At 41.5% G+C, this 22,708-nt stretch overlaps 1 protein-coding gene across 2 annotated transcripts in view; it reads right to left on the bottom strand.

Annotated features, from left to right (window-relative positions):
* The window catches only part of LOC134336604 (fas-binding factor 1 homolog), a 140,727-nt gene that overhangs the window by 13,076 nt on the left and 104,943 nt on the right, over positions 1–22,708 (bottom strand). For both annotated transcript variants that reach the window (XM_063030931.1, XM_063030932.1), the window contains one exon: positions 15,016–15,192. In XM_063030931.1, coding sequence (XP_062887001.1) covers positions 15,016–15,192 — 177 coding nt within the window. The remainder of the gene's footprint in view (positions 1–15,015; positions 15,193–22,708) is intronic.

Raw genomic sequence — 22,708 nt, 5'->3', positions numbered from 1 at the left:
TGAGGAACACTAAGGTTGGGCTTGGGGTTTTATTCGAGGGAGATGAAGAGAGAAGACGCAGGACAGAAGAGGTCGTAGAATTCAACCCAGAGCGGGACCATGACTTGACGAAGCCAGAGGCAAGATCGATTGAGCATTCGTGGAAGCTGAAGGAAGCTGGGATCCAGAGCCCCGATGCGTCCCCAATAGTAGTGGTCAGGAAGAAGAGAATGGGAAGGTACGGATGTGTGTGGACTATAGGACCCCGAACAGGCGTACCATCCCTGACCAGTATACGGACCCGAGGATCAAAGGTGCAGTTGCCTGTCTGAATAGTGTGAAGTGGTTCAGTGTGCCGGACTTGAGGAGTGCGTATTACCTGATACCCATGAGTGAGGCTGACAAAGAGAAGACAGCATTTATATGTCCACTGGGATTCTTCCAGTTCGAAAGGATACCCCAGGACACATAGGGAGCCCCTGTGACTTTCCAGCGGTTATGGAGAAAACGGTGGGGGATATGAACTTACGTGAGGTGTTGGTGTATCTGGGATGATCTCATAGTATTTGGATCCACCTTGGAAGAACATGAAGCAAGGCTACTGAAGGTGCTGCGCTGCCTGAAAGCTGAAAGCTTTCCCTGGACAAGTGCCAGTTCTGCAAGACGTCTGTCAACTACGCTGGGTACAGTCTCATGGGATAGAGAAGCTAAGGATCTGTCTAGAGGCGGTGACCACATCGTCAAGGCCCAAGACTGTGAGTGCTTTGTGCTCGTTCCTTGGGTTCTGTGGATACTATCGGAGGTTTGTGTAGGGCTATGGGAAAGTGAGTCATCCTTTAAATCAGCTTCTGTGCGGTTACCCTCCCTTGGGGAAGAAAGGGAGGAGAACAAAAGGAGAGCAGGGTAAAGATCATCTTAACCCTTCGGAGCCTTTTGGAGCAAGATGGAATGTGAAATGCGAAGAAACCTTTCAGTCACTGAAGAAGCTGCTGACAAAAGCGACTGTGCTGGCTTTTGCAGACCCCCGATTGCTGTATGTACTGCAGGCGGATGCCAGAAGAGAGGGCTTAAGGGGTGTCCTGTATCAGGATCAAGGCACAGAGTTGAGACCTGTTGCATTTGTCAGCCAGAGTCTGTCACCCTCTGAGAAAAACTATCCCATGCACAAGTTGGAGTTCCTGATATTGAAATGAGCTGTGGTGGATAAGTTAAGTGACTTCCTCTATGGTGCCAAGTTTGAGGTGAGGACAGACAACAATCCCCTAACTTATATCTTGACCTTAGCGAAATTGAGTGCTACAGACCATTGGCGGTTGGCAGCGTTGTCTGCCTATGATTTCAGCCTGAAGAACCAGCCGGGAAGTTGGAACATTAATGCCGATGCATTGTTTTGACATCACATGACAGCTGCAAGGGGACAGGGAGTGTTCCTGCCCCAGGAGTGAAAGCCATGTGCCAGTTTCCCATCATGGGGAAGGCAAGGGCAGGATTGAGTGGTAGATCAACTGGGAGCTTCTGATGGTGCCATCCCACAAGCTTACTGCAATCTGACTGCTCTGAAGACAAAGTAGTTGCCGAAATTGAGTGCTAGGGAAGTGGCAGCTGCTTAGCGAGATAACTTGGGCATCGGCACCGTTTGGCTCAAGCGGACAGGACAAAACACGCTGTGGTGTCTCAAGTACTGAGAGATTGGAGTTGAGGAACCAAATCACATTGCCTCCAGACCTGCCTCGGCATTCTCAGCTGGTTCTGCCTGAGAAGTATCGGAGGATTGTGTCACTTCATGATGATTATGGCCACTTGGGGGTTGACATACTTATGGATTGCTCAGAGATCAGTTCTATTGGCCCCAGATGAAGCCAGAGGTCGAACAGTACTGCAAGTCGTGCAGTTGATGTACACGGAGGAAGATACTGTCTATGAGGGCCGCCCCATTATCCCAGTTGCAGAGTACAGAGCCACTTGACCTAGTGTGCATGGATTTCCTGTCAATAGAGCCAGATGCCAGCGACATTGCAAATGTCTTGGTCATTACAGATCACTACACCAGATACGCGCAAGCCTTCGCTTCCAAGGATCGGAGGGTGTTCACGGTGGCCAAAGTGTTATGGGAGAAGTATTTCATTTATCATGGGCTCCCCAGGGGGATACATAGTGATCAGGGACGGGATTTTGAAAGTAGAATCTGGGAATGAAGCTGAGCTCAGCCAAGTGGCAAAGAGATCAGGGGGAGGCCTCGCCGTATAGACCAGAAGTACCTCAAGGAATGTCTGAAACTGAAGAATAGATGATGGGATAAGGAGATTTTGAAACATGAGTTACTGAACATGCTCAGAGTCGAGTAGTTGAGGACTATGCCTTATCACCCGCAGGGTGATCCCCAGCCTGAGAGGTTAAATTGGACCTTGCTAGACATGCTCAGAACCTTGGAGATCAGAAAAAAGAACAAGTGGAGGAGTCAACATATTGGACATCTGGTCCACTGCTACAACTGTACACGAAATGAAGCTACTGGGTACTCGCCATATTATCTGTTGTTTGGGCGCAAGGCGAGGTTGCCTGTCAACCTGTGTTTTGGGACTAACAAGCAAGAACTACAACCCAATACTTATCTGAAGTATGTGTCTGATATGAGAAGGCTTATGAATTAGCTGAGGTTGTAGTTACCAAGCAGAATCAAGGAAATAAGAGGAAGTATGATCAAAAGGTCTGGTTTTTCCTCAGAAAGAACTTGAGACTACCTGGGAAGCACAAGTTGGCTGACTGTTGGGTGGTTACGCCCTGTGCAGTGGGCAGTCAGATGCCAAACACACCAGTTTTCTAGGTAATGGGAATGGGCCTGTCAAGATTCTCCATCAGAACTATCTTCTACCTCTGGGACAAGAGGTATGTTTTGACCCAGAGTCTGCCCTAGTAAAAAGACTCTGTGACAATGTGGGGAGACTGAAAAACCAGCAGCAGGAAGGATTAAACTGGCACCTGCCCCTGAAAGGGATACGGACTTGGAGGGAGAGGAAATGGGGGTGTGGTATATGCTGCCTTTCACCAACTCCCCAATAACTGAGGAGGAGATTCCCAACCTTTCTCACGCTGAGGCAGGCAAAATGGGTGGGGGGGGGTGGGGGGGGGAGATTAGCAGTGCTCAGGCAGGTTTGCAGCTGGTCCATGGGGCAGGGCTGGGCTCTAAGGTAACTGGGGATGAAGCTGAGCTCAGCCAAGGGATCTGGGGAGGCCTCGCCATATAGACCAGAAGTATCCCAAGGAATGTCTGAAACTGAAGAATAGATGATGAGATAAGGAGGTATCAAAGAATTAGGAGACCCCCAGATAGCCTATGTAGCACCAGGGGAACAAAGTGCTATGACTATCCCCCTACTGAGATACGTCACTACCTTTTACAAATGGATTGGAGGTGCTCACATCAGAAAATTCCTTTGAAAGCAGTGTTATTAATACGAGATGACAAATTATTTCAAAGTCATGAGGACATGACTATTTTGGTGGGGGGAGAGCGTAATGCCCTGGTTCATATTTTTACTGTTAAGATGTATGTAATTCATTTAGCAGTTTTGTAAGAGTAGTCTGTTCTGTTTCAGCTTGTTTGGGTTATTGTTGAAGATAAGAGATGAGGAGAAATGTGTGCCAACCAATTAGGATGGTCAAATTAAGGGGAGGTTTCTCTGGTGAGGGACACTAAGGTTGGGCTTGGGGCTTTTGTTCGAGGGAGATGAAGAGGGAAGATGCAGGAGAGAAGAGGTTGTAGGATTCGACCCGGAGCGGGACCATGATTTGACAAAGCCAGGGTGAGATCAATTGAGGATCGGTGATTATGGAGAAACTTTGAGTTTCAATTTGTGCACATTTGACTGTTTAATTAAAATGGGCCCTTTTCTTTTTTTTTGTTCTTTTCTTTACTAGCCCTTTAGTCGAATATTATATTCATGAATATAATCTTTTAATCGTATGCAGTGTGCTGTCTGTTACTTGGTAGCACTAATTTGTAACAGGGCAGCAAATTACACAGCATCCACACAAACAGGGGTTTGGGATGGGAGAGTGTCTCAATCTCACAGGTTTGGCGGGGCAGGAGGTTTTCTTCCCTAGACTTATGCAGCCAAGGAAACCAGGGGGTTTCAGTAATAAATCGGGTGTATATTTTCACTTATATTATTCCACAAGCCCTTGAATAAATGGGGAAAATGGTTGCTGATTTCCTGGCTGCTCTTTCCCTTATCAGCTAGGCATAACTTATTTGATAGTTGATTCCAGATTGCTATATTTGTATACAACCACTAGCGTAACAGTAACAAGATTTGCCTGTGTTGAAGTGTTCAGAAATTGGACCCAGGCATCATTCACCCTAACAAAGGCTTCATTTTTGCCTGTCATATTTCCTAATCATGACATATCAATATCTGTAGCTTGTTTGAATTAATTAATGACAGAAATTGGATCAAAAAAATCATGTAGTTTGTAAACAGCTCACAATAAAACAAGAACAAGATGGCATCAATAATTGGTAACTTTTTGCATGCAGCTCCGATGGGAATCATCAAATAGGGCTACTACAGCTGACAACCATATTCACAGCCATGGCTACCTTGGTAAGCAACATTATTTTAAGGCATTTAAAAAATCTATCAATACTGAAGATCAGCAGAACCCAGACTGCAGACTTGGTTCATGAGTTCAGTTCCCCTTTAAGGAAATGGAAGTGTGGAAGACAAGCCAGTCTACAAGTATGATTGAAACGTAGAAGTTTTAGAACCCCACTCCCAACGATCCTGCTCATGAATGTACAATCTCTAGAAAATAAAATTGAAGATTTCTGAGCAAGTTTGCAGTTATCAGAGGGATATCAGAGACTGCTGTGTACTTTGCTCTACAGAAAAGTGGCTCATCGCCACCACTTCAGATGCAGCAAAGACAGGGCAGCTCATGAGATTGAGTTTTTAAAGGTAGAGGAGGTGGAGTATGATTTATGATTAATTCATGGTGCACAGACATGGTGGTTCTGTCTTAACCCTGCTCATCCAATCTGGAACATCTACCAGTCAAATGTCATCCATTTTATCTGCTGAGGAAGTTTTCAGCCAACATTGAAGTAGAGGTGTATGTTTCACCTCAGGCCAACATCAGGGTGAGCACCATGATCAGCAGAACCAAAACAGCACACCCTGATGCCTTCTGTATAATTGCAGTGGATTTCAACCAGGCCAGCTTGAAGAAGTCTATGAACAACTACCACCAACATATCACCTGTGGAACCAGAGGAGCCACCATACTTAACCACTGTCATACCACCATCAAGAATGCTTACCGCACCATCCCACACCCACAGGTGATTAGACTTTCTAGGTGAAAGTGTAAACACCTGGCTGTACTTCTACTCCAGCATATACACAGAGACTAAAGACCACAGCACCAGTAGTGTGGACCAAGAAGGTATGATGAAGGGAGTTAGAGGAGCACTAACAGGACTGACTGGACAATATTCAGGAAATCATTTTCGAATGAATACGCCACTGTTGTCACTGACTTCATCAAGACTGGATGAGTGTGTACCTTCAAGAATATACCAGATGTACCCAAATCAAAAGCCGTGGATAAATCAGGAGATTCGTAGTCTGCTGAAGGCTAGATCTGTGGTATTCAAGACTGGTGATCCAGGACTCTACAAGGCGTACAGAAGGCCATTTTAGAGCGAAAAAACAATTCTGATGGAAGTTAGAGACAGAATTAAACGCACCTAAGCTCTGGCAGGGTTAGCACACCATTACTTCCTTTACTCAGCTTTGGATCACCTGGACAATAGCAACACCTACATCAAGATGTTGTTAATTGATTACAGCTTAGAGTTCAACACAATCATATCCTCAGTTCTAATCAACAAGCTCCAAGACTTGAGCCTCTGTTCCTCACTCTGCAAATGGATCCTTGACTTCTTCACTGGGAGACCACAGTCTGTGTAGATTGGAAATAACACCTCCACTTTGCTGATAATCAGCACTGGCAACCTCATGAATCCGTGCTTAGCCCCCAAATCCTAAGAACTTTCTACAGGGGCACAATTGAGAGCATCCTGACTGGCTGCATCACTGCCTGGGAACTGTACCTCCCTTACTCGCAGGATTCTGCAGAGAGTGGTGCGGACAGCCCAGCACATCTATAGTTGTGAACTTCCCATGGTTCAGGACATTTACAAAGACAGGTGTGAAAAAAGGGCCCGAGGGATCATTGGGGACCCGAGTCACCCCAACCACAATCTATTCCAGCTGCTACCACCCAGGAAACGGTACCACGGCATAAAAGCCAGGACCAACAGGCTCACTAGGCCATCAGACTGATTAACTCATGCTGATTTGAGTGTATTTCTATGTTACATTAACTGTTCTATTTATTATAAATTACTATGATTATATATTTAGATGGAGATGTAACGTAAAGATTTTTACTCCTCATGTATGTGAAGGATGTAAGAAATGAAGTCATTCAATTCCTCACTGAGGGATCTGAGGTGGAAAAGATGAGCAGTGTCAAGTTGCTGGATGTCAATATTTCTGAAGCCCAACATATTGATACAATTACAAAGAAGGCATGACAGCGGTTATGCTTCATTAGGAACTTCAGTAGACTTGGTATGTCAACCAAAGACTCACTAATTTCTACAATTGTAATGTGGAGAGCATTCTAACTGGTTGCGTCACAATCAGGTATGAAAGGGCCACTACACAGGATCAGAAACGCTGCAGAAAGTTGTAAACTCACCCAGCTCCATCACCGGAAACTAGCCTCCCAGCATCCAGGACACCTTCGAAAAGTGATCCCACAAAAAGACAGCATCTATTATTATTATAGTCCCCTATCATGCAGGACATGCCCTCTTCTCATTGCTTTCATCAAGAAAGTGGCCTGATGCTTCATGTGGATATTATTTTTGTGCAATAAACTTGTGTACAGAGACGGGATAAAGATCGCTTTTTTAAATTCTGGAAGGGACCGTTATATCATTCTTTATCGATAAATAAAGTTAGAGGGGTATCTATTTTTGTTAACTGTAAAATCCCTTTTGTACATTTTAATACTGTTACTGATTTGATTGGAAGATATGTAATTGTCACTGGTTTGTTTTGTGGTCAAAAGGTAACTTTGGTGTGTGTTTATGCACCTAATCTAGACAGACCTGAATATCTTAAGAAGCTGTTTTCCGCGCTCCCGAATCTAAATGAATATAAGTTGATTATGGGTGGTGACTTTAACTGTTGTCTTAACCCGTCGATTGACAGGTCATCAACCAATCCGTTGCTTCCTAATAAAGCGGCGACATGTATTAATTCTTTTCTATTAGAATATGGCTTGGTCGATATCTGGAGATATAAGCACCCTAATGACAAAGATTTTTCTTTTTTTTTCCACATGTACATCATAAACATTCAAGAATTGATTATTTTTTTCTAGATACACGATTGTTGTATTCCGTTGCCAATTGTGCTTATGACGTCATTGTGTTGTCAGATCACGCACCTATGAAATTAACTTTGAGGCTCTCTGATAATATTTTGAAATTGTCACGGTGGAGATTGAATCCTGTATTGTTACAAGATCCAACTTTTGTTAGTTTTATCAAGGAGCAAATTTCTTTATTTTTTGAACTTAATACATCTGGGCACGTGGCCAAGTAGTTAAGGCATTGGACTAGCGACCTGAAGGTTTGAGTTTGAGCCTCAGCCAAGGGAACGTGTCGTGTCCTTGAGCAAGGCACTTAATCACACATTGCTCTGCGATGACACTGGTGCCAAGCTGTATGGGTCCTAATGCCCTTCCCTCGGACAACATTGGTGTCGTGGAGAGGAGAGACCTGCAGCATGTGCAACTGCTGGTCTTCCATACAACCTTACCTAGGCCTGCGCCCTGGAGAGTGAAGACTTTCCAGGCGCAGATCCATGGTCTCGCAAGACTAACGGATGCCTTTACTTTACAACTGAAGGTATGTCAAATTTGGTTGTATGGGATACAATGAAATCCTTTCTTAGGAGACAGATAATTTCATATTCAGCAGGCTTAAGAAGGAAAACCAAAGTGGAACTTTTAGTTATTACTAATAAAATTAAAGAAATAGATAAAGCGTATTCAGTAAGACCTAGTGAAGATCTGTATAAGGAAAGAGTTGAACTCCAAACACAGCATGATCTGCTTTTGACCTTCCCCAATGAGCAGCAACTTTTTAAATATGAAAGTCAATTTTATATACATGGTGATAAATCAGGTAAATTGCTGGCTGATCAGCTGAAGGCAAATATAGTCAGAAGACAGATTTTGAAAATACGTAGACCAGATAGAACTCAAACACTAGAACCTCATGAAATTATTAAGATATTTATGGATTTCTACTCTAATCTTCATAAATCTGAATTTTCTGGTAATACTATCTTTATGAATAGATTTTTTCAAAAATTAAATATACCTAAAATTTCAATTCAAGATATTGATACATTAGATGCGCCTATTAAACAAGAGGAAACAGCTAGGGCTATATCCTCTATGCAACTAGGGAAAGCTCCGGGACCAGATGGATAAACAGTGGAATTTTATAAGACTTTTACTGAAATGCTTACATCACATCTTTGTCAAACTTTCACTGATTCTATATCCTCCGGAAATCTTCCGAAAACTTTATGAGGCATCAATTTCATTGATTCCTAAAAAAGGAATTCCTATCTGAGTGTGCCTCCTATAGAACAATTTCCTTATTGAATGTTGACTTTAAAATTCTCTCTAAGATTCTGGCTAAGAGGCTTGAGAATATTTTGCCTACTGTTATTTCAAATGATCAAACTGCATTATTGAAAATAGGTATTCACATTTTAATATTCGAAGATTGTTACATATTATTTATTCTCTCTCAGTTGAAGAATCTGAATGTATTGTCTCTCTCGATGCAGAGAAAGCTTTTGATAGGGTGGAATGACCTTATTTATTTCAGGTTTTGGAGAGATTTAATTTTGGTCCGGGATTTATTTCCTGGATCAAACTGATCTATCAAGCCCCGATGGCTGCGGTTATAACTAACAATCAAAAATCTCCCTATCTTAGTCTATATAGAGGAACCTGTCAGGGTTGTCCTCTTAGTCCTTTATTATTTAATTTGGTTTTAGAACCACTTGCTATCGCTCTTAGGGATTCCAACTCTGTTCAAGGTATTAAGAAAGGGGATAAAGTACATAAGGTTTTGTTGTATGCAGATGATTTATTAGTTTACATCTCAGACCCTAGGAAAGCTATTCCCTCCATGTTATCCATATTTACTGAAGTTAGTACTTTCTCTGGATACAAGTTAAATTTACATAAAAGTGAATTATTTCCTATTAATAATTATTCGAATCAATACGATCAAATACCTTTTAATATTGCTAAAAATTATTTTACCTATCTTGGTATTAAAATTACTAAAGATTTTAAAGATTTATATAAAGATAATTTTCTTCCTTTAATTGAATATATACAACAAATGCTTTCCAAATGGTCTCCTATGACGATGTCGTTAATTGGTCAAATAAATGCTGTAAAAATGACAATTAATATTCGTTATATTGCTTTTTGGATTCACTGTATAGATAACCAGGACTGTCCTTCATGGTTGGACTTGAAGGAGAACTTGGTAAAGGGGTTTTCTTTGGCTTCTTCACTGGGAGCTCCTCTTCCCTTTTTGTTGTCTCAGATTGGTAGAGAAGATCTTCGTCACATTTTTAGACATACATTAAAAATTTGGTTTCAGTTTTGCAGATTTTTTGACTTAAATAACTTTGTTCTTTCTGGTAATATCCATTTTAACTATTTTTTTTAAACCATCAATTTTAGATAAGGCCTTTTTAACATGGAAAACTAAGGGAATAAAAACTTTTCTAGATTTGTTTTTAGAGGATTGTTTAATGTCTTTTTCACAGCTAGTGGACAAATATGATTTATCTAATGCACAATTTTTTAGATATTTACAAGTCAGGAATTTTTTTACGCTATTTGTTACCAAATTACCCATTTGCTCATTTACCAAATATGATAGATGTTATCTTTCAGCTTAAACCATTTCAAAAAGGATTGCGAGCCATTATACATAAACGGCTATTGAATTTACAAATTATGTCTAATGATAAGGTTAAACGTGCTTGGGAATTGGAACTTCAAAAATCACTTTCAGATAATCAATGGAATAAAATTTGTCATTTAGTTAACAATTCATCTATCTGTGCCCATCACTCCTTGATTCAGTTCAAGGTAGTGCACAGGGCGCATATATCAAAATATAAACTAGCGCATATTTTTTCTAATATAAATCCTACCTATGATAGATGCAATACTGAGGTACTTAACTCATATGTTTTGGTCCTGAATAAAGTTAAATAATTTTTGGAGAGATGTTTTTAGAACGTTATCAAAAGTCATAGGTCTGGACCTACAATCTAATTCATTTACGGCAATCTCTGGGATTATTCCAACGGAAGCAGGAAACGTTCCTGCTTCCACCCAACGCATGATAGCTTTCTCAACTTTACTGGCTAGGAGAGCTATTCTACTGTACCGGAAGGATCCCAATTCACCTACTGTTTTTTTGGCTCTCCTCCATTATGTCATGTTTAAGTTTGGAGAAAATTAGGAGTTGGACGTTTGATACATCTTTTTAAATTTGAGCAAACTTGGCGATCTTTTTTTCAATATTCTCATATAATCTAATTTTTTTTACTTTTTCAGTTAAAATTTTTTTCCTCCGCTAAGTTTTAGATTTGACCAGAAGGATTTTTCCTTTTTTTTAAACTATACCCTCAAAATGGAATGCCCAGTCCCCCTTTTTTTTGTTTTAGGTTAGTTTAGTGGGTTTTTTTTCTCAATAACAGAAGTTTTGAGTCTTTTTTTCTATGAACTGTTAAGAGGAGAAGTGATTCTTTTTTTCTTTGTAGACCATAAGACCATAAAACAAAGGAGCAGAAGTCGGCCATTCGGCCCATCGAGTGTGCTCTGCCATTTTATCATGAGCTGATCCATTCTCCCATTTAGTCCCACTCCCATGCCTTCTCACCATAACTTTGATGCTCTGGCTACTCAGATACCTATCAATCTCTACCTTAAATACACCCAATGACTTGGCCTCCACTGCTGCCCGTGGCAACAAATTCCATAGATTTGCCAGCCTCTGATTAAAAAAATTTCTTCGCATTTCTGTTCTGAATGGGCGCCCTTCAATCCTTAAGTCATGCCCTCTCGTAATAGACTCCCCCATCATGGGAAACAACTTTGCCACATCCACTCTGTCCATGCCTTTCAACATTCAAAATGTTTCTATGAGGTCTCCCCTCATTCTTCTAAACTCCAAGGAATACAGTCCAAGAGCGGACAAACGTTCCTCATATGTTAACCCTCTCATTCCCGGAATCATTCTAGTGAATCTTCTCTGTACCCTCTCCAACGTCAGCACATCCTTTCTTAAATAAGGAGACCAAAACTGCCCACAGTACTCCAAGTGAGGTTTCACCACTGCCTTATAAAGCCTCAACATCACATCCCTGCTCCTATACTCTATTCCTCGAGAAATGAATGCCAACATTGCATTCGCCTTCTTCACCACCGACTCAACCTGGAGGTTAACCTTAAGGGTATCCTGTACGAGGACTCCCAAGTCCCGTTGCATCTCAGAACTTTGAATTCTTTCCCCATTTAAATAATAGTCTGCCCGTTTATTTCTTCTGCCAAAGTGCATAACAATACACTTTCCAACATTGTATTTCATTTGCCACTTCTTTGCCCATTCTTCCAATCTATCCAAGTCTCTCTGCAGACTCTCCGTTTCCTCAGCACTACGGGCCCATCCACCTATCTTCGTATCGTCAGCAAACTTAGCCACAAAGCCATCTATTCCATAATCCAAATCATTGATGTACAATGTAAAAAGAAGCGGCCCCAACACAGACCCTTGCAGAACACCACTGGTAATCAGCAGCCAACCAGAATGGGATCCCTTTATTCCCACTCTCCGTTTTCTGCCAATCAGCCAATGCTCTATCCACGTATGTAACTTTCCCATAATTCCATGGGCTCTTATCTTGTTAAGTAGCCTCATGTGTGGCTCCTTGTCAAAGGCCTTCTGAAAATCGAAATATACAACATCCACTGCATCTCCCTTGTCTAGCCTACTGGTAATTTCCTCAAAAAATTATAATAAGTTTGTCAGGCAGGATTTTCCTTTAAGGAATCCATGCTGAGTTCTGCCTATCTTGTCATATGCCTCCAGGTACTCTGTAACCTCATCCTTGACAATCGACTCCAACAACTTTCCAACCAGCGATGTCAAGCTAACAGGTCTATAACTTCCTTTTTGCTTCCTTGCCCCCTTCTTAAATAGCGGAGTGACATTTGCAATCTTCCAGTCCTCCGGAACCATGCCAGAATCTATCGACTTTTGAAAGATCATCGCTAATGCCTCTGCAATCTCCACAGCTACTTCCTTCAGAACACGGGGTGCATTCCATCTGGTCCAGGGGATTTATCTACCTTTAGACTATTCAGCTTCCTGAGTACTTTCTCTGTCGTAATTGTGACTGCGCACATTTCTCTTCCCTGCCACCCTGAGTGTCCGGTATACTGCTGATGTCTTCCTCAGTGAGGACTGATGCAAAATACTCATTCAGTTCCTCCGCCATCTCCTTATCTCCCATTACAATTTCTCCAGCATCATTTTCTACCAGTCCTATATCTACTCTCACGTGTCTTTTACTCTTTATATACTTGAAAAAGCTTTTGGTATCCTCTTTGATATTATTTGCTAGCTTCCTTTCATAGTTAATCTTCTCCCTCTTAATGACCTTCTTAGTTTCCTTTTGTAAGCTTTTAAAAATTTCCCAATCCTCTGTCTTCCCACTAATTTTTGCTTCCTTGTATGCCCTCTCTTTTGCTTTAACTTCAGCTTTGACTTCTCTTTTCAACAACGGTTGCATCCTTTTTCCATTCGAAAATTTCTTCTTTTTTGGAGTATACCTGTCTTGCACCTTCCTCACTTCTTGCATAAACTCCAGCCACTGCTGCTGTGCCGTCTTTCCCGCCAGTGTCCCTTTCCAGTCAACTTTGACCAGTTCCTCTCTCATGTCACTGTAATTTCCTTTACTCCACTGAAATACCGACACATCAGACTTCGGCTTCTCTCTTTCAAGTTTCACAGTGAACTCAATCATGTTATGATCACTGTCTCCTAAGGGTTCCTTCACCTCAATCTCTCTAATCACCTCCGGTTCATTACACAAAACCCAATCCAGTACAGCCGATCCCCTAGTGGGCTCAACAACAAGCTGTTCTAAAAAGCCATCTCGCAGACATTGTACCAATTCTCTCTATTGAGATCCAGTGCCGATCTTAATCTTGTATAAGCTTAATACTATATATGATTTTGACAGTGTATATTCCTTTCTTTGTACTATTATTGAAATATGTATTTGAGATAACCTCTCCTCTGGTTTGTATTTATCCTTATTCTTTTAAGTCAATAAAAAAAGATTGAAAGTGAAGTAAGTGGCCTGAAGATACATACTCAACATTTCAGGAACAGTTTCTTCCCCTCTGCCATCACATTTCTGAATGGTACAAACCTCACTTTTTTTTTTCCTTTTTTGCCTATTTATTTCATTGATTTTTATGTATTCTTCTTAATCTATTTATTATTTTTAATATTATACATTGAAATGCTGACGCAAAACAACATACTTCTGGACATATGCCAGTGCTATTGCACCTGATTCTGAGTGTGTCACACTGAAAATAAAATAATTTGGTTTAAGTGTTCTTCCCTTGGTGATGGTTCTTACCTTCAGAAATATTCACATGAAGCTTTTACTAGATTAAATATAGACTGGTGCTTGCAGGCCTTTGTAAAGAGTGAGGCTCCTGTGAACTGGTAAGTGTAGTTTACACATCTCTCTATCTGTAGACCTGGTTTCTGCCACTGATTATTTGGCTTGGGGTCACCCAAGATTACAAGGCACCACCTTGCCTGCTCCACAGTCAGAATTGTCTGTTCAGACACTCATGTGCTCCTCACCTACCCATCAGCCATGATTTTCTTCCTACCACCCCACCCCCCTCCCAGTGAATTCTCCCTTGGTTTCATGGCAGAAATTTCTTTAAAAGGTTGACTTGTGCCCATCTAGCAAGGTAGCTTCCAGCTGTAAAACACACCAGATGCCACGTAACACTCTAGAAAGGAATCATAACATACCAGCCTGTGTTTTACATATAGAAGATGGAAAATGCAACATTTTAAACAAAATATTAAATTTTCTAGGCATGACATAATCTTCATTTTATTGTGAGTTGTTTACAAACATCATGAACTTTTGTTTCAATGTCTGCATTAAAACAATTACTTCTTAAAGCATGGGTGTTCCAATTTCAAGTTTTTTTTTGAGATTTCCAATATGGCACTAGCATAATAGGCAGCATCCATTTAATTATTTTTATTTAGAGATACAACACAGAATAGGCCCTTCCAGTCCTTTAAGCCACGCTGCTAAGCATCCCACCGATTCAACCCTAGCATAATCACAGGATAATATACAATGACCAATCAACCTAATAACCAGTACGTCTTTAGACTGAGAGAGGAAACCGGAGCACCCGGAGGAAACCTACAGATCCCAAGGAGAGGACGTACAAACTCCTGAGGATGCCAGGATTGAACTTTGAACTGATGCCCCAAGCTGACCACTACAAAATGCCTAATGTCTAATTTCAATGCACAGGTATCAGATCAAAAGGTAGGGTGTTAACTGCCTTTCTTTTCTATCCTATTATGTCTCATTTGGTCAAAGACTGAGGATTACTTCAGTGGCAGACCAACAGATTCAAAATTTGTCCCTTTAAAATGGTATTAAAGTTATCCCTGCTCCTTCTGTTTCTCAAGAAATAAATTGAATTTAATTCCTAAACTATATAGTAAACTTTGTTCTTAGTACTAATTAGATTTCTGAAATGAATTTAATAAAGCTAGGATTTGCACACCTTACTCATGTTGTCCACCTCTTCGGCTCTCTGCTTGATACGTATTGCCATAGCGTTAACCTTCTCCTTTTCCAGCTGTAGTTCATGACGCTCTTGATTCAGCAGCTCTCGTTCCTCAGCTAGCTTTTCCTCCTTTGATTTCACTTCCATAACTTTTACCTTCAATTCAGCATGTTCCTACAGGGACAAGGTCAGTTACAAATATTAAGGATGAGATTTCGGGGTACTTAGAGATAGATGATAAGATAGGTTGAAGTGCTGATATTATTAAGGGAAAATCTTGCTCAACAAATCTGGTGGAATTCTTTGGGGAAATAAAGGGGAGGATAGACAAAGGAGAGTCAGTGGATGTTGTTTACTTGGATTTTCAGAAGACTCTTGACAAAAGCCAGTCAGCTAGTGCACTACAAAGGCAGTTTCATCTAGCGAAGAGGCTGTTGTCAGAGCTGAGAAGGAGAGGATTCGCAGGTTTTTTCAGATTTTTAAACAGCCAACCAATTGGCAGTGGAGGAGCTGAAGACAGCCGGTCAGCTAGCGCCCTATAAAAGAAGTTTCATCTAGCAAAGCGGCTATCATCGTAGCGGCCATCGTCGGAGTGGATTGAGTCAAAGTGGGACGGCTTTGGCTCAACAGGCTTCGGCGTACACAGGCAGAGGCAAGGGTAGGTTCCGGTAAGTTGTTGTTTTGTTCTGTTTGTTCAGAGTAGAGGGAATACCAGGCAGGATGTTGGAATGCTCCTCTTGCAGGATGTGGAAAGTCAGGGAGACACCCGGTGTCCCTGACAATGACACTTGCAAGAAGTGCATCCAGCTGCCGCTCCTAACAAGCTGGGTTAGGGAACTGGAGCAGGAGCTGGATGATCTCCGGATCATTCGGGAGAATGAGGAGATTATAGATAGTAGCTACAGGGCGGTAGTTACACCAAAGGAGCAGCACACAGGTAATTGGGTTACTGTCAGGCGAGGGAAGGGGAAAGGGCAGGCAGAACAGGGTTCACCTGTGGCCATTCCCCTCAACAACAAGTATACCGATTTGGATACTGTTGGGGGGAATGACTTATCTGGGACAAGCTGGGCAGCCGGATCTCTGGCACTGAGTCTGGTTCTACAGTGCAGAAAGGAGGGTGGAAGAAGAGGACAGTGGTAGTGCAAGGGGACTCGATAGTTAGAGGTACAGACAGGAGGTTCTGTGGTCATGACAGAGACTCCTGGATGGTTTGTTGCCTCCCGGGTGTCAGGGTCAGGGATGTCTCTGATCGTGTGCACAGTATTCTGAAGTGGGAGGGTGATCAGCCAGAGTCATGGTACACATCGGTACCAATGACATAGGAGGAGGTCCTGAAGAGTGAGTATAGAGAGCTTGGTAGGAAGTTAAAAAGCAGGACCTCGAGGGTGGTAATCTCAGGATTGCTACCTGTGCCAGTGAGGGTAAGAATAGGATGCTCTGGCAGATGAACACGTGGCTGAGGAATTGGTGTAGGGGGCAGGGTTTCAGATTTCAGGATCATTGGGACCTCTTCTGGGGCAGGTGGGACCTGTACAAGAAAGACGGGTTACACCTGAACTACAAGGGGACCAATATCCTTGCAGGGAGGTGTGTTAGTGCTATTGGGGAGGCTTTAAACTAGATTTGCAGGGGGATGGGAACCAGAGTGCCAGAGCAGATAGTGGAGCGGGGGTGAAAATAAGTGATGTTAAAAGTTCATGCAAAGTCACAAACAATAGGGTGGTGAGTGGTGGTAATAATCTTCTGAGGTGTGTCTATTTCAATGCAAGGTGTATTGTGGGGAAGGCTGACGAGCTGAGGGCATGGATTGACACATGGAATTATGACATTATAGCCAGTAGTGAAACTTGGCTACAGGAGGGGCAGGACTGGCAGCTTAATGTTCCAGGGTTCCGATGTTTCAGACGTGGTAGATGCAGAGGGATGAAGGGTGGGGGGGGGGTGGCATTGCTAGTCAGGGAAAATGTTACAGCAGTGCTCGGGCAGGACAGATTAGAGGGCTTGTCTACCAAGGCCATATGGGTGGAGCTGAGAAACAGGAAAGGTATGACCACATTAATGGGTTTTGTATTATAGACCACCCAATAGTGAGCGAGAATTGGAGGAGCAAATCTGCAGAGAGATAGCAGACAACTGCAGGAAACATAAAGTTGTGATAGTAGGGGATTTTAATTTTCCACATATTGATTGGGACTCCCATACTGTTAAAGGTCCAGATGGGTTAGAGTTTGTAAAATATGTTCAGGAAAGTTTTCCAAATCAATATATAGAGGTACTAACTAGATAGGATGCAGTATTAGATCTCCTATTAGGAAACGAGTTAGGACAGGTGACAGAAGTGTGTGTAGGGGAACACTTTGGTTTCAGTGATCATAGCACCATTACAGTAGTTTCAACTTGATCATGGATAAAGATAGATCTGGTCCTCGGGTTGAGGTTCTAAACTGGAAAAAGGCCAAATTTGAAGAAATGAGAAAGAATCTAAAAAGCGTGGATTGGGACAGGTTGTTTTCTGGCAAGGATGTGATTGATAAGTAGGAGGCCTTCAAAGGAGAAATTTTGAGAGTGCAGAGTTTGTATGTTCCTGTCAGGATTAAAGGCAAAGTGAGTAAGAATAAGGAACCTTGGTTCTCGAAGGATATTGGAACTCTGAAAAAGAAGAAGAGAGAGATGTATAACATGTATAGGAAACAGGGAGCAAATAAGGTGCTTGAGGAATATAAAAAGTGCAAAAAAATACTTAAGAAAGAAATCAGGAGGGCTAAAAGAAGACATGAGGTTGCTTTGGCAGTCAAGGTGAAGGATAATCCAAAGAGCTTCTACAGGTATATTAAGAGCAAAAGGATAGTAAGGAATAAAATTGGTCCTCTTGAAGATCAGAGTGGTTGGCTATGTATGGAACCAAAAGAAATAGGGGAGATCTTAGATAGGTTTTTTGCATCTATATTTACTAAGGAAACTGGCATGGAGTCAATAGAAATAAGGCAAACAAGTAGTGAGGTCATGGAACCTATACAAATTGAAGAGGAGGTGGTGCTTGCTATCTTGAGGCAAATCAGAGTAGATAAATCCCCAGGACCTGACAGGGTATTCCCTTGGACCTTGAAGGAGACTAGTGTCGAAATTGCAGGGGCCCTGGCAGATATATTTAAAATGTCGGTATCCACGGGTGAAGTGCCAGAGGATTGGAGGATAGCTCATGTTGTTCCCTTGTTTAAAAAAGCTCAAGAAGTAATCTGGGAAATTATAGGCCTGTAAATTTGACATCGGTAGTAGGTAAATTATTGGAAGGAGTACTGAGATAGGATCTACAAGTATTTGGATAGACAGGGACTTATTAGGGAGAGTCAACATGGCTTTGTGCGTGGTATGTCATGTTTAACAAATCTATTAGAGTTTTTCGAGGAGGTTACCAGGAAAGTGGATGTAGGGAAGGCAGTGGATGTTGTCGATACGGACTTCAATAAGGCCTTTGACAAGGTCCTGCATGGGAGGTTAGTTCAGAAGATTCAGTCACTAGGTATACATGGAGAGGTAGTAAATTGGATTGGACATTGGCTCAGTGGGAGAAGCCAGAGAGTGGTAGTGAAGGATTGCTACTCTGAGTGGAGGCCCGTGACTAGTGGTGTGCCACAGGGATCAGTGCTGGATCCATTGTTATTTGTCATCTATATCAATGATCTGGATGATAATGTGGTAAATTGGATCAGCAAGTTTGCTGATTATACAAAGATTAGAGATGTAGTGGACAGTGAGGAAGGTTTTCAAAGCTTGCAGAGGGATTTGGACCAGCTGGAAAAATGGGTTGAATAATAGCAGATGGAGTTTAATACAGACGAGTGTGAGGTATTGCACTTTGGAAGGACAAACCAAGGAAGAACATACAAGGTAAATGGTAGGGCACTGAGGAGTGCAGTAGAACAGAGGGATCTAGGAATAAAGATAGAAAATTCCCTAAAAGTGGCGTCACAGGTAGATAGGGTCATAAAGAGAGCTTTTGGTACATTGGCCTTTATAAATCAAAGTATTGAGTACAGGAGTTGGAATGTTATGGTGAGGTTGTATAGACATTGGTGAGGCCGAATTTGAAGTATTGTGTGCAGTTTTGGTCACCTAATTACAGGAAGGATATTAATAAGGTTGAAAGAGTGCAGAGAAGGTTTACAAGGATGTTGCCGGAACTTGAGAAACTGAGTTACAGAGAAAGGTTGAATAGGTTAGGATTTTATTCCCTGGAGCAGAGAAGAATGAGAGGAGATTTGATAGAGGTATATAAAATTATGATGGGTATAGATAGAGTGAATGCAAGCAGGCTTTTTCCACTGAGGCAAGGGGAGAAAAAAACCAGAGGACTTGGGTTAAGGGTGAAGGGGAAAAAGTTTAAAGGGAACATTGGAGGGGGGGCTTCGTCACACATAGAGTGGTGGGAGTGTGGAATGAGCTGCCAGATGAAGTGGTAAATGCGGGCTCACTTTTAACATTTAAGAAAAACTTGGACAGGTACATGGATGAGAGGTATATGGAAGGATATGGTCCAGGTGCAGGTCAGTGGGACTCGGCAGAAAAATGGTTCGGCACGGCCAAGGGCCAAAAGGCCTGTTTCTGTGCTGTAATGTTTCTACGGTTTCTATGGTTTTCTAAATGCCACACGTGAGGCTGTTAAACCAGTTAAGAGCCTGTGGTACTATAAGAAAGATTGGCTGATTGGCAGAAGGCAAAGAGTGGGAAAAGATGGGACCTTTTCAAGTTGGGTGCTGGTGGTTGCCACAGGGGTCAGTGTTGGATGCACTACTTTTCACATTATATCGTAATGATTTGCATGATGGAATTGGTGGCTCTGTGATCAATACAAAAATAGGGGAGGAGTAAGTAGTGTCGAGGGAGTGGGGAGTATACAGAAGGACTTGGACAGATTAGGAGAATGGGCAAGGAAGTGACAGATGGAATGCAACGTAGGGAAGTGTATGGTCATGCACTTTGATAGAAGGAATAAAGGAGTATAGGAAGCAAGTTCAGAAATCAGAGGTGCAAAGGTACAGGATTCCTTAAAGGTTAACTTGAAGGTTAAGTTGGTAGTAAGGAAGGGAAATGCAATGTTAACATTCATTTCAAAAGGACTAGAATATAAAATAAGGATATAATGCTGAGGCATTGGTCAGACCATATTTGGAGTATTGTAAGCAGTTTGGGCCTTACATCTAAGAAAGGACATGCTAGCATTGGAGATTTTGGAGGAGGTTTATGAGAATGATCCCAGGATGAAAGGACAACATATGAATTGCATTTGAAGTCTCTGGGCCTGTATTCAATGGAGTTTAGAAGAATGAGTTAGGATCTCATGGAAACCAACTGAATATTGAAAGGACTAGATAGAGTGAACATGCAGAAGATGTTTCCAATAGTGGGAGTGTCTAGAACTAAAGGGCACAGCCTCAGAACAGAAGTACATCCCTTTAGAAGCGATGAGGAGAAATGTCTTTAGCCTGGGGGTGGTGAACCTGCGGAACTCATTGCCACAGACATCTGTGGAGGCCTCATATTTAAAGCAGAGTCTAATAGGTTCCTGATTAGTAAGGACATCAAAGATTGTGGGGAAAAAGGCAGGAGAATGGAATTGAGAGGAGTAATAAAGTTCAATAGAATCAATGAAAATCTGCACACAAAGACTGACAGATTGTGCGAATACAAAAGAAACAAGCAATATATATAAATTAGATAGATAGGTAGATCAATCTGAGAACATGAGTTGTAGAGTCCTTGAAATTGAGTCCATAGGTTATGTTCAGTGTTGTAGTGAGTGAAGCTGTCCATGCTGCTTTGGAAGACTGATGGTTGAAGAGTAATCAGCCATGATCAAATGGTGGAACAGGGTTGATGGGCCAAATGGCTTAATTCTGCTCCTATGTCTTATGGTCTAAACAACAAATACTGACTTTTGAAACAACCTTGAAACATTCTTAAAGTAACTAGTACTTAACTGTGAAGCTGCTACCTAAAAGACAAAATCCTAATAAAACAGTAAGATTTTTGTATATAAAAATATACAAATAGTCAAACCAATCAAAATATTCAATGAGAAATATCTATTTGAATGTCTTTACTTGCTATGCCTCTTTGCATTCGTTAACTTTACGAGATGGAGCAGCTTCAATGAAATGTTAAAATGAGAAATTTGGCCAATTGTGATAGAGAAATATTTACCAGACCAGACAACAGCTTGTGAGGAAAGAAATAAAGATAATGTTTCAGGTCAACAAACCAATCATCAAAGCCGTGATTGGTTAATGTGATCTTAAGATGCAGAGAATGCTGGAAAGGTGGGAGGACGGGGGTGATGGTGAGGAATTAACAATAATGAAGGTCTGTTATAGAACCAAAGGAGAGAGTAACTGTCAAAGGGGACAATGATAACAGCAAAGTGAGCGGTGATAGAACAAATAAAGAAACAACACAGGAGATATGCAAGGGAATAGCTGTTCATTTTTTCATATTAGTAAACTCAAAGCTGAATACAGCACACCTAGTCTAAAGATTGTGCTATTTCTTAGCTACATTGAGTTTCAATGGAAAAGCATGGAAGATCAAAGAGACAGAATAAAATGGGAGTGAAGAGCAAAATTAAACTGGAAGCTCTGAATTACTTAAAAAAGGTATTTTGCAAAATGGTCCTTCAAGCTGTATTTGGTGTCCCCAGCAAAGTGAGCAGTGGAGACAACTGTTTCATCTGGACAGAGCTGGGTGGTGCAGGAGGTAAAAGCACAGGTATTGTATCTTCAGTAATCATAGACAAGGTGGAAATGAATTGAATAATGAAACAGGGAGGAGCAGGAATTTGGTGACACCTTCCCCTGTAACCACTGGAGGCGTAGAGTCTGACTTTACTCATTTTTATGGCATTACTATTCAATATTTTGTAATATTATTTGTTTTGTGTATAAGTTGATACATTAATGAGAATCTCTGGCTTATATCCTCCATTCTGTGTAGTCTAAGCTAACAGCAAGAACTAGATAAGGTTCACACAAGTTCATTACCTAATTTTCAACAGTATAAGACAAATGGCAATTCTGCAAATAAGTCACCAGAAATATTTAAAATAACAAAAAAATATGCTTTCTACGTTACCAAATTATATGAACTAAGTATTTAGTTGTCTAATTAACTTGCTTTTTCCAGTACTAGCAAATTAAAGGAACTATTTGATGGTGGTGATGCAGGAAAGCAGCTGGTCTTAATTTTGAAGCAAATAAGCTTGTCATGACCCTACAACAAATGCTTGGGCTAATCACTGAAGTAACTGATATCCAAGAAATCAATTCCTCTGATAATACATGAAGTCCTGGATAAATCAAAGCCAGCTCAGTCTTGAAGCCATCAGCAGTTCTTGGTTACCTTAGATACCAAAATCCCTCTCCACCTAGTGGCCTGGGTCTTGAGCAATCCAGTGAAATGTTTACTCACTGGATGTGGACACCTTTGACAAGGGCAACAATTGTCGTTCATCCTTAATTGACCTGAACTGAGGAGATAGGTATGAGTCAATCAGCTTGGTGAGTCTCAAACCATGGAGTGTAGGAAGTATAAAGCCAGAAAATTTCCTTCCACAAAGAATATTAGTGAACCAGATACAGTTTTCAACCATCCAGTGGTTTCACGGTTACAATTACTGAATCAGCTTTCTTTAGTT

Source organism: Mobula hypostoma, chromosome 22 (assembly GCF_963921235.1).
Source record: "Mobula hypostoma chromosome 22, sMobHyp1.1, whole genome shotgun sequence".
In the NCBI taxonomy this organism is placed as follows: domain Eukaryota; kingdom Metazoa; phylum Chordata; class Chondrichthyes; order Myliobatiformes; family Myliobatidae; genus Mobula; species Mobula hypostoma.
Note: the sequence above shows the minus strand (reverse complement) of the source record. Positions and strands in the feature narration are given on the sequence as shown.